At 41.1% G+C, this 18,691-nt stretch overlaps 1 protein-coding gene across 3 annotated transcripts in view; it reads right to left on the bottom strand.

The window, feature by feature from the left end:
• Window positions 1–216: 216 nt before the first annotated feature.
• Window positions 217–18,691, bottom strand: part of LOC126354006 (U8-agatoxin-Ao1a-like) — a 403,061-nt gene continuing 384,586 nt past the window's right edge. For 2 of the 3 annotated variants that reach the window (XM_050003318.1, XM_050003315.1), the window contains one exon: window positions 217–2,145. In XM_050003318.1, the coding sequence (XP_049859275.1) occupies window positions 2,007–2,145 (139 nt within the window). In that variant the 3' untranslated portion in view covers window positions 217–2,006. Of the gene's footprint in view, window positions 2,173–18,691 lie in introns of all 3 variants that reach the window. The other variant, XM_050003317.1, reaches the window with a different exon arrangement.

Below are 18,691 nucleotides of genomic sequence, written 5' to 3'. Positions count from 1 at the left end.
AATGAAAATACTGCGACGAAGTATAGCAGTAAAATATGCATAAATGTTTCATTGTGTTGTGGACGTATGCATATTTTTAACTTTCAAGTAATTTCTGTATCTACAGTTTTACACTGTAGGAAAGGAACTTAATCAGTTGTGAAATGTAAGGTTGGTAAAGCATTAGTTACCAGTCACATTGTTGGGAAGAAGTTTACATTATATAAAAACAGAGCATTTAGGCATACTACATTTATTTGATACATAAAGGACAACAATAAATAAACAAATCGAATAATACAATAATTTCAGCTTGTTAAATATTACATTGTAATTAACTTATCGATCCATTACTATCTGCACCCAATTAGTCTTTCAATACACAGTTGTACTAAGTGGGCTAGGATGTGAACGAATCTGTTATCTAGAGATTATACAAGGAATTAACATCTAAGACTCTTTTTCAGTAACGAAGGCTCGGCGCTGTACCAGCCTGCTACTGGCGCTCGACAACCTGCCGATTGCGAGGAATAATTTGATAGGGCAATCTAACGCGTGGATGCAGTTTACTGTTCATCAGAGAAAAATGTTATTTGGTGGAAGACGAAAAGGAGCAATAATGACGACTGTATTGTCTCTGTCACGTGTGGATATCATTCCCACATATTTCTCGAGCGCGAAATGTTAGACAATGGCTCGTTATGTACTACTTTATTCATAACTGTTGTATCGAAAGAGTAACACTGACTAAACGTAATGAAATCCTCACAAAGTAAAAGAGTTTCATTTGAAGCACACAAGATGCAGAAGATATCAAAATAATTTCTGTTTATCGCTTCACAAGTTGCGTGTCGGTGTTAGTGTAATTTCAGACATAAAGCGGAAGACAACTAGCTGCAAGCAACCACTGGTTGATCACAGGAGGAAATAAGCTATTTAGCCAAGAAAATATCAGGTAGAGGACGGACTGAGGGCAGAGGAGTCTCCCTCAGTGTTCGAAACGCAATTTGAAGCACTGTGGTAGAATAACTGGAGATTACGTTTCGGACGATAAACTAATTAAAGCCATCGTGACAACCATGATATCTGTGAGGTTACAGTAAAAGTGTCGTCGTCGTGTAACGTAATCACGAGTTAATCCGCTGAACCTAATAGTTTGGAACTACACTTCTAAACTCAATAAAATGCGTCTCATAATCAGATCAGCATGCGTGCAAGAGCGACCACATTCTGTTTTCTCATGAAATAATGTTGAAAATAGTACTTCGTCCAGACAGTTCAACATTTAACGCCGGTAGAGTATATTAGAAATAACAAACATGACTGAATGTGGTAAAAAAATAATACTGGCTTTTGTGTGTCTGTGTGTATGTGTGGTGTGTGTCTGTATGTGTGTTCTACTGTTAAGGGTTACTGGAATATTTCGTTTCATATAGTATTATTGTTACAAACTGCAATGCACTACAGGCCCAGAAACTTCATCGTTCACCATTATTTCATCAGAATGTATATTCGTCTCCACAAGTATTGAGGGGAGTTTTATCTAAAAGAAGTATACAGTTTTCATTATGAAACCTACGACTATGTTTGCAGGTTAGCAACAATCCTACCCTTTTTAAATAATACATTTAGTACAGAAATAATACGTGTTATAGTTTCAAAAGGAAGAGTTCATGAAGACAGACGACTATTAAAGTTTAAGTAATGGTATTTTAAGTAGGCACACATATATTTGGTACAATTCTGATGAGCCATAAGGATTCGAAAGAAATGGCAGCTGAATCTCATCACTATTGTTAAACTATAGTAAGACTACTCTACACATCCACGATATTTCAAACAATTACACATTTTTATACGATGTGACAAATTTTTGTCACTGGATTGCCAGTATATTCAAAACTGGGTTAGGCAGAAAGTGAGCTAAGTGTAAGAGCGCAAGGTAAGTGCGTGGGTGGTGCGGGGCAGTCGGCAGGCGCGGGCGCCGGCAGAGGGAGAGCCCGTGGGCGGTGGTGGCGGTGGTGCGCCTATTTGCCCCACTTCTGGAAGAGTCCCATGCGCTGGCAGCGGCAGTTGGCGCCCCACAGGTTGCACCTGCAGCTCGAATTGTAGCAACAATCCTTCGGCCGGTGGTCGCAGGTGCCTCCTCGGCGGATGCACGCGCGTCTGAAAAGGTAAATGAAGGAAGAACGTCTGCAAAGAAATGAGAGAGCTCAGGGAAAAGTCGCCGACAGAAAAGACACAAAGAGGACGACACAGGACATCACACATCAAAACGACACAAGTGGACGCACACGACACAAGGATACACAGATAAATATAAACACACACGTGAACAAAAGACCAGGTGTGGCTGTCATCTGCTCTAAGGTAATGATCCCTCAATCAGTGCGTTGGTTTTAGCGGTGTAGTGATTAACTAGCCATTCACTTGTAAGGCTCCAAACGACTTTGCATCTTCATATTTATTACTGACATGGTATAATAATGTATAAGTAACAAAAAAAATCCTATAACTGATGGAGGACTAACCTTGAACCATAGAATATATAGTTTGACAGCTAATCAAGTAGCCACTGGCTCACGACTAGCTGTCGCATCTTTGTTATTTCAGATGGATTCCAGTTAATGAGGCCCACCTTGAATCCCTCCCTTGTGACAACCTCTTCGTTTCAAAATAGCAATTCCAGCCGACGTTCCCAGTTATATGTTACATAAAGTCCTCTCTCTATCTTCCCCTCGAAATTTTACCGTCTATAGCTCTGTCAAGTACCATGTAATTTACTTCGTGTTGTCTTAACACGCATCATTTCATCGTGTCTCTTTTTCTAGAAAATGGTCTTCCCATGTTGCTCTCCTAGCCGATTCGGCTGAGAACCTCTATATTTCTTATCTTAACAGTCCATCTAATTTTTAACATCCGTGTATAGCGCCAAATCTTAGTCCCTTCAATTTTCTTATTTTCTTCCATGATACAACCAGTGCATTAGTGGATATGAAAAATAGAACCTGGAAGCCATATTATAAAAGTGGATTAGGGCTAAAAGAAGAAGTGGATCGTATATCTTACTCTCTGTCAACTACTATAATAAATTTATGATGAAGTAACAACTTAAATTACTTTCTTTATGGCTCATTTTCTTGCAAGCTGCTGTATCGAAGATTTTTACTTTTTCAGTCTGCAATAGGTGAAATGAAACTTCCCATATTTTTGGTCCTACAAGTACTTTACTTCCACATTGAAATATATTTTCCCCTGTTTTGCATGTGAAATGTTTTTATGACATTACTTATGACTGACGGAGACACGGTGATAATTTTCAAGGTATAAAAAACTTATCTGAAAGTATCTACTCAGTGTAGCAGATAGCGAAACAGAAACGATTTACTTGGTGTAAATACTAAAAATTTGTAGCATCATTTCACTTTAACACGACACTTTTTAAATTACGCAGCATCAAACATAGGTTTACAATAATTTGTTTCGTGGGAGGAGGCAGAATAGTCACTTTCTTTGTGAAGTGGAATATCCACTCTCTGCAACAGCGTTTCTGTGCAAAACAGTCAACAAACAAATTCAGAATGTTTTGCATACCACAGAGCTGTTGAAATCATTCGGAGTCATTTCACCTAGGTATGACGGGCCAATATTCTGCGTTATTACCTGTAATTGCTTTGTAAATATGTAATTTTAAATTCTGATCATTCATTTTGGACATGGTTGTCTACTAACGCAGTAGTTTAAGTGAAGACAATTCATGAGCAAAATGTAAGCATTCATGTTTTTGTTGTAATATTTATTTACTGCCTTTACTAGTTCTCAAGTATCAGATGGTGAAATTTTCAGAAGTTAGGATGTTTCATAAGTATTGTGAAGTTAGCCACGAAAATCTTCCCCTAGACAGAAAAAACGGATTATTGGTATCATGTTCTCATTTACAGCAAATGATTAAGTGTTACGCTAATCTATTCGTCGTGCGTTATTACAGTTAGTAAAATTTTCCTCTATCACAGTATCTGTTGTTAAGAGATACTGGTTTTAGAAGGCTTAAGCCTTTGACCATGAATTATTGTTTCTCTAAGCGTCCACTTTCAATCGCCTGATATGGAGTATTAACCTTCGGATGCCAAATGCCTTTAATAGAGAACACTGTGCAAGTAAGTACTCTTATTTACTGTGATTAACTAATAGAAATTTAGATACACTGAAATAAGAGACTTCAAAGCAACGGCACAAAAGCGCATGACAGTGTGAGCTTTAACAATGAAAATACGAAGCATGGAGACTTTTCACCAAATATCACATATATGTGACAAATCAATACAGCATTCTAAGTAGACCAAACTGTGGTCAGAAAATTATAACTTCATTGTTTCCTCAGCGTCCAATAATTTGCTGTAGTGATAATATATATGAAAGTCATTGTAAAATTTCGTGCTGTCTTATTCCTTCTGTCTAAGTAATAACAGTAAGAATACAGCTCCACGTTTTTCATACCTCTTTGTTAATGTGTACTATCCAAAAGTATCCAACAGCATTACAAGACTAACATCCGCATTTTCTTCGAGCTATAATCCCTGAAAATATCACCATTCAGTAGTAAGTTAATTGGGGCTCGAAAGTGATTAATGGACAAAGGAAACTTTCTAGTTAAGAACAAGTGACCGCAATTTTTCCAGATTTTATCTATACCTGTAAATTCCTGTTAAAGGCTTCTAGAAATTGTGGAGGAGACTTTGTAGATAAACTTTTCATAAGGAACCCATGCCTATAAAATGTACCGTTAGAACGTAAAATACAAAATCGAAGCACTTTGAAATCTCTCGCTTGACAGTACGGACAGCTTGGGGACGATGATGTCTGAGATGCGTGCCCTACAGGAACAGCTCCACGTTGTAACCCCGTTGTTTCTTGCAGAATGTGTATCTGCAACGCATTGTTTTATACACACGGTCCACAAACCCTGGTGCGCGTCCCTCGAGCATCAGTCAGCCCTCCTAGTCGTGTAGTTACTAACATCTCGCAGCCGTTATTATAGTCTGCGGGAAATGATATGTGATGGACGTGGGTTGGTACGTCGAACTTTTTTTATTGTTCTACTGTGAAAACTGCCATTGTGTTAACGTAGTACTTTTGCAACTATTGTTGGCCGTTTGGTCATTGTTGTCCACAGCCAAATTTTTTTTTTTAAAAAAAAAGGGAAAAAAGAAAGGATCCTGAAAATCTTCTCCATACACTCTGCTACAGCTCTATCATTACGTACCATACCGTGAAGAGGGAGTGATCCGCTGTCTTAACTTCTTTATGCCCAAATACTACACTTTTATATATTGGTTCTTGATTAAACATTCTCTACTAATCTCCCCTAGAGCCCTTAAAAGCCTTGAAAAGCAATTGCTGCAAACTCTGTGTAACTTATTCGGAAGTAATCGTAAATCAGGGAAGGTCAGGCTAACAACCTCATAACGCACATCTATCTCCACACAGGAATTCAGCAAGTTGTTACCCAGTATGCAGGAGAGGTTATGTTCGAAAAACAGCTGACAGCCACACCTGCAACACACAATAAATATATAAAATACACCTAATTTACAAGAATTTCAAATATTATTCACATTACAAATGCCTTTGTCGATAAATTACAGTTTATTAGGCATATTTACTTCCTTCTTATTTCTATAAGAAAATTATAATTTTTAATATTTGGAGACTGAAGGAAAAGTGGTCTTCAAATTGATGAGATAATATTGATACTCACGCTATTAACAGAAACACGAAAAGTAGGTAGGAATAGAGGTAATGTAGAATTTCAGAAAAAATAATTGTATGTTACAGATATTTGGAAGGCAACGTGACTGAGGTATTATTCTTCCGCCATTTAGCATTGCATTCGATAACAACGATTAAGGTGCATACAACAACTAATCGTTCCCTGTTCAAAACTGACCTAAAAGGCAACCCTCACTCGAACAATAACTGAATATATTCAATCCCAATATTATTACGAGTACGAGAAACCACAGTGTGACTGTGCTGTCTCCTATACGTTCTGTCATCATTCCATACACTTTTAACTGTGGACCTCCATCTTCACCGAGGCCAATGTCGATTGCATAGCGGGGCGTGCAGCTTGATATCCTTCATCTAGTTCCAGTGACGATCTAGAATACGGTAACAGTGATTCTATATTCGTGGTTGTCGTTTCAGGGACTCAGTATGTGTTACAACAATTTGGCAAACGTGTATTCTGCTTGCACCTTTCTGTCAGCCTCCGATCTGCACAGAATCTCTCCAGTACACCTCGCTTGACATCCCAGTCAGTAGAAAACATTTTCTATGAAACTCAAAGGTACCAGTCTGGCGCAGTGCAGTCATTCATGGAGATTCATAACAGTGAACACTCCGTTGCAAAGTGAAAGATACGTGGAACCATTTCCTTCGCCACGGCTAAATACTTCCCGAAATTAAACCTACCTGGAGTCCAACAAAGTGTATAAATCAGATTCTGTGGGTTTTGGAAAACGAACTGAGAGGTGTTTGTAGAAATGAAGCTGTGAAACTAGTTCGTTAGTCACTCATGAAAAATGAGTTGGTGATAACGCTGACCGCGAATGACAACTGCAAGTGCGAACCTCAGTCCAGGACGGTTTTATGTAGCTTAGGTTCTTCGGCAGTTTTCTAAAAATAATTGGATTTTGAAACAGACAGTACTTGAAGTTGGTTTTGATTTTATCCATTTTATACCATAATCGACAGCTGGTTGATACTTCATACTAAGAAGTAACTTATTCTCTAAGTGCATAATGATGTGGATTATTTTGTTGCGGACTGTCCACATAGTGTTGTTTACCTGTTAATGAATTTCCATAGTGATGAACAACTGAACATGACTGTAGACCTGGTTCTCATATCAGAAGTCGGTTGTCGTTGAGGAATTCCTACAATACGGGAATTTCATCGACGCAACTGACCGAAGTCTTCAGATGTGGCAAACACATCGCCGTGCTGCGATCGAAGCCTCTTACTTATGCCAGTCTAAGAAGATATCGCAGAGAGGCAGTGTGTTCGCCACATCTGAAGACGTCGGTCAGCGGTCAGTTGCGCCGATGAAATATTGTGGGCATTCTCAACGAGATCCGACGTCTCGCTCGAGAACCATCTGCAAGTTGGGAATGCCTCAAGTATATAATATGGCGGCTGAACTGCAACAATGACTCCAAGGATTTCATATACTAAAAACTATGAAACTGAAAACTTTAGAGATAGTTCACGGTTATCATTAAACTTTCTGGGTGTTGTAAGCATTCCGAATGTAAACAGTCGTGGCTAGTAAACAAATGTATCGAGAATAGATCACTAGATGACTGGGCTGTTGTAAAAAAGGAAATGCGTAAAGCGGCGCAGGTTGCAGTAGGTACATTAAAATACAGGCGTCGAAAAACGTAGAACATCCAGGTAATACTTCTTCTCATCGTTCAGGGACAGAAGTATAAATAAGCAGAGCGTGAGAGAGGATAGCTAGACGTTAACGTAGACTGCAAATGTTGAGACGCTGCGTTAAATTCACAAAAAGATCGTCGTAAGAAAAATTTTGCCCGTGTATAGGAATCTTGAATCTAATTTCGGAGAGATGAAGGCTAAAGTATGATATATTGTTGAGAAACTCCTGATAAACGCAAAAGAAGGTCAAAAACCTGCACGTCGGATGTTTTTACAATATAAGGTAGCTATCCTTAAACATAACACAAAGATGGAGCAACTTACAGATGACAAAGTAAAATAGTCAGTGTCTGACAGAGAGCTAATTACCTCTATTCAAACAATTTAGCAGCACTTGATTTATCTTCAAAATTATTTAAATCAGAGGAAATAGTGGAAACTGGAAGATTGTTTGATGTAATGTGAAGATAACCTTACGAAACGTTTATATATATAATTTCCCCACCGCCGAAGAAGTCACGAGTAGACAAACGTGAAAATTATTGGACCATATTTGTTGTCTCATGTCTGAAATATTTCCTTCAATAGGAGAGGACAATGTAGGAAAAACTGAACTGATGCTGGACGGAACGGAATGCTGGACGAATATCAGAGCTATTGTGAGTTATCAAAAAGTGCTCAGTTGTGATACGTCACTTATTTTTGAATGAAAGATAGAGAATAATTGAGACACTTACGCAAATTTGTGGGCCTATAGAAAGCCTAACAACACTTAAGATGGAATAAGTTTGTATAAATCAACGGTTGATTGTGTAAAACAAAACAGAGTGTAATTGGTATAATAAATCTTTAAAGACAAGGTCTAAGTCTGTGTATGAAGGATACAGAAGGAACAGAGCGTTTTTGCCTGAAATAAATGATTTATAAGAACTAGTGACTCTAATGGCATCAGAAGGAGAATAATAACTTATTTAATCAAATTACAGAGAAACAAGAAGAAAGTTGGTGCTATTGGATAATCAATAAAAGAATAGTGAGAAGGAAGTATTTGAAATGTACTCCCAAGAACAATTTATCGAGATACTAATTACGAAATGAAGAAGTACCTGGAAAAAAAGACTTAGAAAGAAAATCACTGGAAAACTGGAACCATAGGAGGATACATATTTGTGGAATATCTGTTATGGCTGCCAGTAATAGTTGATTTTGAGGTATGAGAAGATCAAAACGAATTACAGAAACATACAAAAAATAGAATACAGATCACAGTGGACGTTTGGTGTAGCCAAAACGTAGAGATGAAAAGAGTAACATAGACTATAGACACCAACGGACGGTCCTTAGCAATCGGGAGAGAATTTTTCTTCAAGTTCAGTCTGAGACTTGCTATATCCACAGATTTATATAACAGTCACATACAATGGGAAGTTCAGAAATGCTAGAAATTTCTTAACTCCAATAGAAATGATGTAACGATAAACGCCTACTTTTAAAGTGTTTACGAAAACAGAACTGGTGGGATTATCTCAGAATTCAAAAAGATGTAACAAATTTTCATATCTTAGCGGAACGACAACTATCGAATTTAACAGCGTACAAGGAATAGTCTGTCCAGATCGCCACTAGTAATTATTTATTAATCCGGGTAATCAGTTTCAGTCCAAGCGACGATCTTCAGCTTTCTTGATGAGGTGAGGATCCGTTACCGGCAGCAGTTCCGTGAACCACCATCAAGAAATTTCTGCTTTGGAGATGGTGGCTTCGACTGAAACCGGTTCCCAGAATTATTTATTAAGTAATTGTTGCGATCTGAACTGACTATTTCTGCCGGCTGCGGTGGACGACGGTTCTAGGCGCTTCAGTCCGGAACCGCGCGAGTGCTACGGTCGCAGGTTCGAATCCTGCCTCGAGCATGGGTGTGTGTGATGTCGTGTGATGTCCTTTGGTTAGTTAGGTTTAAGTAGTTCTAAGTTGTAGTGGACTGATGACCTGAAATGTTAAGTCCCATAGTGCTCAGAGCCACTTTTGACAATTTCTGTTATACTCAAAGAGATATATATTAAATCATTTGGCTCAGTAACATTTCCCTATCATTGCATTTCTTATAAAAATAAGGCTCGTCTATTTCTCTGTTTTTTTATACGTACGGGGTGAACCAGAACACCCCCGATAAACTAAAACAGGAAAAGAAATGTCGATTAAACATGGCCTTTAAAATGCGTACCTCACAGGTAATGAGCACTTGCTCAGTAAAAGACTTGTTTCAGAGCATCGAAAATGTACAAGTGCTCATATTTCTTAAGATATGCGCTTTAGAGCCTATGTTCATTCGACATTTTTTTGTTGTTTTGGTTCATACCATCATCTCTGAAAGTTTGTCGATGGGGTTCTCGTTCGTCATGTACATCTTGGAAGAGCCGTTGAATGAAATGGATACTGCCTTGAATACACAAGATAAACGACAACAAATAGGTGTCTTCAGATGTGCCAAACACATTGCCGTGCTGCGATAAAAGCCTCTTACTTATGCCAGTTTAAGAAGATATTGCAGAGACGCAGTGTGTTCGCCATATCTGAAGACGTCAGTCAGCGGTCAGTTGCGCCGATGAAATATTGTGGGGATTCTCAACGAGATCCGACGTCTCGCTCGAGAACCATCTGCAAGTTGGGAATGCCTCAAGTAAAATATGACGGCTGAACTGCAACAATGACTCCAAGGATTTCATATACTAAAAACTATGAAACTGAAAACTTTAGAGATACACTCCTGGAAATGGAAAAAAGAACACATTGACACCGGTGTGTCAGACCCACCATACTTGCTCCGGACACAGCGAGAGGGCTGTACAAGCAATGATCACACGCACGGCACAGCGGACACACCAGGAACCGCGGTGTTGGCCGTCGAATGGCGCTAGCTGCGCAGCATTTGTGCACCGCCGCCGTCAGTGTCAACCAGTTTGCCGTGGCATACGGAGCTCCATCGCAGTCTTTAACACTGGTAGCATGCCGCGACAGCGTGGACGTGAACTGTATGTGCAGTTGACGGACTTTGAGCGAGGGCGTATAGTGGGCATGCGGGAGGCCGGGTGGACGTACTGCCGAATTGCTCAACACGGGGCGTGAGGTCTCCACAGTACATCGATGTTGTCGCCAGTGGTCGGCGGAAGGTGCACGTGCCCGTCGACCTGGGACCGGACCGCAGCGACGCACGGATGCACGCCAAGACCGTAGGATCCTACGCTGTGCCGTAGGGGACCGCACCGCCACTTCCCAGCAAATTAGGAACAATGTTGCTCCTGGGGTATCGGCGAGGACCATTCGCAACCGTTTCCATGAAGCTGGGCTACGGTCCCGCACACCGTTAGGCCGTCCTCCGCTCACGCCCCAACATCGTGCAGCCCGCCTCCAGTGGTGTCGCGACAGGCGTGAATGGACGGACGAATGGAGACGTGTCGTCTTCAGCGATGAGAGTCGCTTCTGCCTTGGTGATAATGATGGTCGTATGCGTGTTTGGCGCCGTGTAGGTGAGCGCCACAATCAGGATTGCATACGACCGAGGCACACATGGCCAACACCCGGCATCATGGTGTGGGGAGCGATCTCCTACACTGGCCGTACACCTCTGGTGATCGTCGAGGGGACACTGAATAGTGCACGGTACATCCAAACCGTCATCGAACCCATCGTTCTACCATTCCTAGACCGGCAAGGGAACTTGCTGTTCCAACAGGACAATGCACGTCCGCATGTATCCCGTGCCACCCAACGTGCTCTAGAAGGTGTAAGTCAACTACCCTGGCCAGCAAGATCTCCGGATCTGTCCCCCATTGAGCATGTTTGGGACTGGATGAAGCGTCGTCTCACGCGGTCTGCACGTCCAGCACGAACGCTGGTCCAACTGAGGCGCCAGGTGGAAATGGCATGGCAAGCCGTTCCACAGGACTACATCCAGCATCTCTACGATCGTCTCCATGGGAGAGTAGCAGCCTGCACTGCTGCGAAAGGTGGATATACACTGTACTAGTGCCGACATTGTGCATGCTCTGTTGCCTGTGTCTATGTGCCTGTGGTTTGTCAGTGTGATCATGTGATGTATTTGACCCCAGGAATGTGTCAATAAAGTATCCCCTTCCTGGGACAATGAATTCACGGTGTTCTTATTTCAATTTCCAGGAGTGTAGTTCACAGTTATCATTAAACTTTCTGGGTGTTGTAAGCATTCCGAATGTAAACAGTCGTTTCGTTCATTAAAATTATGTTTTTTTATACACACAAACAAACGTGTTATATTTTGTATGTTGTCTATTTTTATTTCTTGTTATCAGATGACAGAAAATGGAACGGTGAGACGTTCGGAATTAGCATTAGTGTCGGGACAACAGGAAACTGCTGTATCGTGAGGCTTAAGCTCTCGTCACACGAGATTAGGCAACTAAAGTTGACGTGTGTCAGGACAGATAATGTTGTCGGCACACGAGACGATCTGGTTAACGTGATTTTACTCTCTTAGCGCTCCCCAGCAGCAGTTGTCACCTTTATTTGGCTCCCGAAGTCCCTTGAAAACACAAGATAAACGCCAACAAATAGGTGATAACATTTCACAGCACAAATTGGACGACCCTGAAGGAATTAGATTAGCAAATGAGATACTGAAAGAGGCAGATGAGCTTAAGGAGGTTCAAATTGAGTTAGGTTGCAGTAGTTACTCGGAGATGAAGAGGTTTTCAGAGGATGGAAACATTTGCAATGAAATGAACAAATCGATCCAAGCGTCATTCAGGTATACCATACTACACATTACACGGTCGAGCAACTCATAGAATTTGTTTATTGTACGCACGCACATACACACACTCACACACACACACACACACACACACACACACACACACACACACAGTTAGAGAGACAAGTTGTTGGCTCCGAGGGGGGGGGGGAGGAGGGAGCAAAAATGAGAGGGAGGAACGAGATGAGACCTATATTTTTATTTTTATCATTTATATGGTACTGTCCTATCATTAAAGTAATTCCTTTTCTCGGTTTCGATCAAAATTTGTGCGAGACGTTTCTCGATAAACTCGAGAAATCACTTCGACCTATACCTATCAGGAACCACTCATGCCACATCTCCATACCCATTAACTCGGATGAAGTGGCCAAAAAAACGGAAAGTTCTAGAAAGAGCCCTAGGAAATGGAATAAATAAGAAAAAATCGTACACCACAATACAGCAAAGGAAACAGTATCGCAATAAATGTGAAAATTCTTGCTGAGGAGTAGCTGTCAAAATAACCTTAAATGTTTTTGAATTTGGAACTTTGCACCACTAAATTTTAAATAATCGACGATTATATAGCATCTGCAAAATACCTTAAGAACCTATTTTAGTAGGTACGGCAGGTAGGAACACGAGGCTCACGAGAAAGACAGGCCCTGGCGCGTACGCCACGAAGATAGGCCTGAACTCGCTCGCTCGCACAGTTCAGCAGACAAAATATGTTTCGAAGCCTGTTTAACACGCGGCTGGGCGTACTAACGAGAATTGCACCTTCTACTGAAATCTGCTACTATGAAATCTTACTGATTACCAGTAGTACAACAAAATTTAAGATCGATAGTCGATATAAATGGTATAGCGGCTTGTCTATACCATTCATTCACTTTTGCTTAACAGTCCTCATTTCATACAAGAAGTGGTGCCTTATGCAACTAATAATCATTTTGGTATGATCTTAATTCTTTTGTATCCTAGGACAGTCGTAGGCCTATGGACTTCCGATCATTGTTAGGTGTTGTGTTGGCAGATGAGCCAACACCGTGTTACTAGAGGAGGCCGAAATGCACGCGTTTTATCTCACGCAGGCTGGCGTGGGGAGGGAAGAACTATACTAACGTGAGGTTTGGTACAGGACAAGAAATTAGAATTCAGAAAGCGGACGTATTTAGTTTGATACTTTACTTTAATCCATTAACGATGAACGTCGCTCTTGACGGTACATAATTCACAATATTATCTGTTCAGACTACATTCGTAGTAACTGAATATGGCACCTTGCTAGGTCGTAGCAAATGACGTAGCTGAAGGCTATGCTAAACTGTAGTCTCGGCAAATGAGAGCGTATGTAGACAGTGAACCATCGATAGCAAAGTCGGCTGTACAACTGGGGTGAGTGCTAGGGAGTCTCTCTAGACTAGAACTGCCGTGTGGCGGCGTTTGGTCTGCAATCACTGATAGTGGCGACACGCGGGTCCGACGTATACTAACGGAGCGCGGCCGATTTAAAGGCTACCACCTAGCAAGTGTGGTGTCTGGCGGCGACACCACAGTAAGACAATAACAATAAGACTCCATAATAGCGGATTCCAGTAGAATATGCAGTTCTGGTTTGTATGTACACACCTAGTTACGAATTAAAAGGTGTAGAAACGTAGTTTGTCTGCTGAGAAGAGCGATCGAGCGAGCTCAGGCTTACCATCGTGATGTACGCGCCGCGGCCTGTCTTTCTCGTAGGCCTCGATAGGGAAACATGCGACGTATTATCCCGGAAGTTAATTTAGCGACCCACGTACACGCCAGCTGCACCGGCGAGAGGAGCAGAGCTCGAGTGTGGCGCCCACCTTCACAAGCGCGACCCATCAGCAGCTCGTACCCCTCCAGTGCTGCATAAATCGGCTTCCAATATCCGGGCTGGCGCGCGGCTTTACGATGCGAATGAAGGTTAATAAAGCGCCCCCTGTCGGCCTCCTCAAGAGCCCGGGTCACGGATCACGCCGCCGTGAAAGCGGAGGCCACGTCCGGCCCTTCCAGCTACCGCAATCCCTGCCTACTCAACAAGCGTATGCTGGTAATCAAAAGGAGATGTGACCTATTAGGAGAAGTCGCCTACGTGATGTATCCGAGAGGTACTGTTACATTATGGAAACGTTGTTGTTGTTTGTATGACGCCCTACATTTCTCAAAAAAGTGGCCTCGCCAAAGAATAAATTTAGTCACCTCAGTTTGCTGAGGAGGAGAACCCACAACCGTCTTCAAGTATACCATGTTGATCTTCATACAATGTAAGCTTTCGCGGCAGGGCGTCTTCTTCAGTTGAAACTTTGGGGCTGAGATGGCGTGGTCGATGTATAAAACTGCTTCCTGACCTTTCGTCTCCAACTGCACGAGACGTCTTCTGATGTAAAACAGTTACTACCGCTAAGGTTTGAGGGTCTCTCGCACTTATTGAAGTCATTGCAGGTTACCATTGTACGCCACATGATGCCGAGTGTGTGACTATCTCTGGATGGCGTCAACATTCTATATTAAAAATAATGTCATTCTGTTGTCGCAAAGTCGACATCCATATTTTATCTAACTTCAAACCTTTTTTTTCTGTTAAAATCATTATGGTGTCTATGAATCTCTGTTGCTTCTCTATATATGCGTGCATGATAATGCGATGTCCTTGCTAAAACAAAAACAGGTGTCATTAAAACCTTTGGGGTTAGAGCCAACAAAATCTGCGAGCCGGTTTATTTGCAGAATGAACTAAACTACTTACGGTCGGTATGAACATTTTAGTGAGGAGCGTGATCGATCACTCCAACAAGGAATACAGGAAGCCGGAAATACTGAGCAACAACAGCCACCATTCATTAATAAAATTACAGATCGCATCGGGGAGTTTTGTCCAGGTATGGGGTCGAAACGATCCCACCAAGAAGATTAATGAATATTTAAGAAAGGCAAAAGATGAAAGGCATCCACTAGAAACAACTGGGATACACAAAATTCCGTGCAGTTGCGGGTAAATGTATACTGGAACGACGAAAAGAACTGTCAACACCCATATACCCGAACTCAAAAGTAACTGTCGTCTAGGACATACTGAGAAATCGCTCGTAGCAGTAGATGCTTTTTGAAATAGAAACCACGCAAAAAAATTCAGTGAGACGGATGTTTTGGCAAGGACATCTCATCAACATGCATGCATGTATAGAGGAGCAATAGAATTCATAATCGCCACATTAATTATAACAGGAAATTAGAAGATTTGAAATAAGATAAAATATGGACGTCAACTTTGCGCCAACAAAATGACAATCGAGAATGATTACGCCTTCGAGAGAGAGCTACAAAGTCGTCGTCATGTAAGGCATGGTGACGCCCTCTATGCGCTTTTTAAATGCGAAAGACCCTCAAGCCTTAGTGGCAGTAGCCGTTTTACATCGGAAGATGTCTCTTGCAGTTGCAAACGAAATGCCAGGAACCTGTTTTATACATCGACCAAGCTTTCTCAGCCCAGAAATTTTAATTGAAGACATGTTCTTGTTGTTGTTATTGTGGTGGTGGTAGTGGTCCTCAGCCCGAAAACTGGTTTGATGCAGCTCTCCATGCTACTCTGTCCTGTGCAAGCCTCTTCATTTCCGAATGACTACTTCAACTACATTCTCCTGAACTTGCTTACTATATTCATTTCTTGGTCTCCCTGTGTGATTTTTACCCCACACCATTTTCTCCAATGCTAAATTCGGGATCCTTTGATGTCTCAAATGTGTCCTATCAACGACCGCTCCTATTAGTCGAGTTGTGTCGCAAATTGCTTGTCTCTCCAAGTCTGTTCAGTACCTCCTCATTAGTTACACAATCTACACATAAAATGTGGCACCAACTTTTCAGAAGCTTCTATTCTCTTTTTGTCTAAACTGTTTATCCTGCATGTTTCACTTCCGCATATAGCTACACTCCAGACAATTACTTTCAGAAAATAATTCCTAACACTTACACCTATATTAGATGTTAATAAATTTCTCTTCTACAGAAACGCTTTTCTTGGCATTGCCAGTGTACATTTTATATCATCTCAGTTACGTCTATCATCACTTATTTTGATTCCGAAGTGGCAACGCTCACCTACTATTTCAAGTGTCTCGTTTCCCAATGTAATTCGCTCAGAATCATCAAATTTAATTCGACTACATTCCATTATCCTTGTTTTCCTTTTGTCGACATTCATCTTAAATTCTTTCAAGACGCTGCCCATTCCATTCAACTGCTCTTCCAAGTCCTTTATTGTCTCGGTTAAAATTACGATGTGATCGACAAATCTCAACACTTTTATTTTTTTCCCTCAACTAGCCTTTCACTCCTTGTATTTTATCATTGTTACCCTCAGCAATTCAAAGAGAGTATTGCCATCAAGTTGTCAAAAGCTTTCTCGAAGTCTACAAACACTATAAACGTAGGTATGCCTTCCCTTAACCTATCTTCTAAGAGAAATCGTTGAGTCAGTACTGCCTCGGTGTTCTTACACTTTTCCGGAATTCATGTTACCAGTTTTCCCATTCTCCTATAAATAATTCGTGCAACCTCATCTTTTTAATTTGATGGTTCGATAATTGTAACACCTGTCGACAACTACTTTCTTCGGAATTGGAATTTTTGCTTTTTTTTTTGTCTTCCGAGTCTAGCTCTCCCACGGCTTTGCGTAGTTCTGACGGAATGTCGTCTACTCCAGGGATCTTGCATAAACTTACCAATTATTAAATCCAGTTGAGAAATCAGATTGTGGGGATTCTGACTGCTACATATCACCGATATTCTTTTACCTTGAATTTTAATTCCTCTCGTGAACCTTTTTTTTATTTCCATAATTTATTCTTGTGTATACAGATTGAACAGTTGGGGCGAAAGACTACATCCCTGTATTACACCCATTCTAATCCGAGCACTTCGTACTTGGTCGACCACTCTTACGCTTCCAAGAGACACGCTGAGTGGGATTTTCGGGATGAGTACAATCTTTTCTTTCAATAAATCTTTCGGAATTTCGAAATCAGGGGTCATACGTTAGTTATACATTTGTAATAATTAAGGTGTCAGTTGCGCCTGGAAGACCTGGTAAAACTCTGCAGGCATGGCATCTGGACCAGGTTACTTGTTTTACGGACTAAATGCTGTTGCATCATGCATATCATCTTCATCGATCTCCTCTATAGCGCTGTGAGATGCTGTGATACTAAGTTTCCGTTGAAGATTTCTTAACAGTTCTGCCGTGCGTTATTATCAACAGCACTGCGAGACAAAAATTGTGCTAAATTTCTGTATATTTCTTTTTGACTTTGAGTAGTTAAAATAGTTCCATCATTCGTTTCGACTTTGTAAGAATTTGCGCTTGTCACCTCCCCTTTTGCGCCCAAGCTAAAAAACTGACGTTTCTTCTCGGAGAATAGTGTCCTGCCTCCTCTATCGACCTTTGTGTCCTTCTAATTGTTTTCACTTCAGAGGTAAACTTTTTGATTTTTCTTATTCCGGATATAGTTACCAATTGCCTACGAACCTGGTTTATGGAATCCCTCAGACACTGGTAATAAAATTCAACCGTTTTCTTATACCAGAAACTTTATTCGCACTAATAACCCATTAACGCTTTTTGTAGTTTCGGTTTGTCTTACTGAAGCCACCACATGAAAACATATTTATAAGCAGTAAACTTCCTCTCACATTCCTCACGTCTGTTGCTAAAACGCTCGTGACGCGACATTTTGCAGATGGGCGACATTTCATTTCCAGTATACCCGTGCTCGGTGGTTTATTTGGCATTCCATATTTAATGCGGTTAGAGAAGTAGAATTGTCGGGATAGCTTGGAGGCCACACTGCGGTCTGCAGTACCCTGTTTTTCAACTTGCTAGACGCGTAGAAGCTGTCTAAATGGCTCGGTGAAGTGTTCGTAATGAACTAAAGCCAGGCATGTCGCCGTTTTTAAGCTCCCACGTGTTAGACGGTCTACCCTCTTTCACTATGTATGCTAACTGTATGGACATGTTAAAATTGGGGACTTGATCTTTGGGATTTAAAACGCAATTATGGTGTCCCGCAATTATACTGTCACAGCGCACTCCAGATAAGGGAGAAATTTCGTGTTTGAAAACCTCTACACTATTGCGTCGATTGCTGCTTCCTAACGTGCGTAGATATAGCTTATCCTCAAGTTGTTGAATGTGCAAGCAATGTCTCTATCGTTACGAAGAGTTTAATCGTCGTAAATGACCATTCCTTATTTCCTTAGCATCGCTGTTCCTGGTTCACTCCCATGTCCAGAACTAAAAATAGCACGTATTTATGTCATTTAATTCAATGTCTTTTATTTCTTGAAATGAGACAAAGTGGATATCGGAAGCACACAAAAAATCTTTCAGGCTATTCAATTTACGTGAACTTCGATTACTGTTTCTGTTTAAGATTGTAGTTGCGTCAGCTTGAAGGAGGTGGGCCATAATTTTTCGGG

Source organism: Schistocerca gregaria, chromosome 3 (assembly GCF_023897955.1).
Source record: "Schistocerca gregaria isolate iqSchGreg1 chromosome 3, iqSchGreg1.2, whole genome shotgun sequence".
Classification (NCBI taxonomy): Eukaryota; Metazoa; Arthropoda; class Insecta; order Orthoptera; family Acrididae; genus Schistocerca; species Schistocerca gregaria.
The sequence above is the reverse complement of the archived record's forward strand: the minus strand, read 5'-3'. Positions and strand labels throughout refer to the sequence as shown.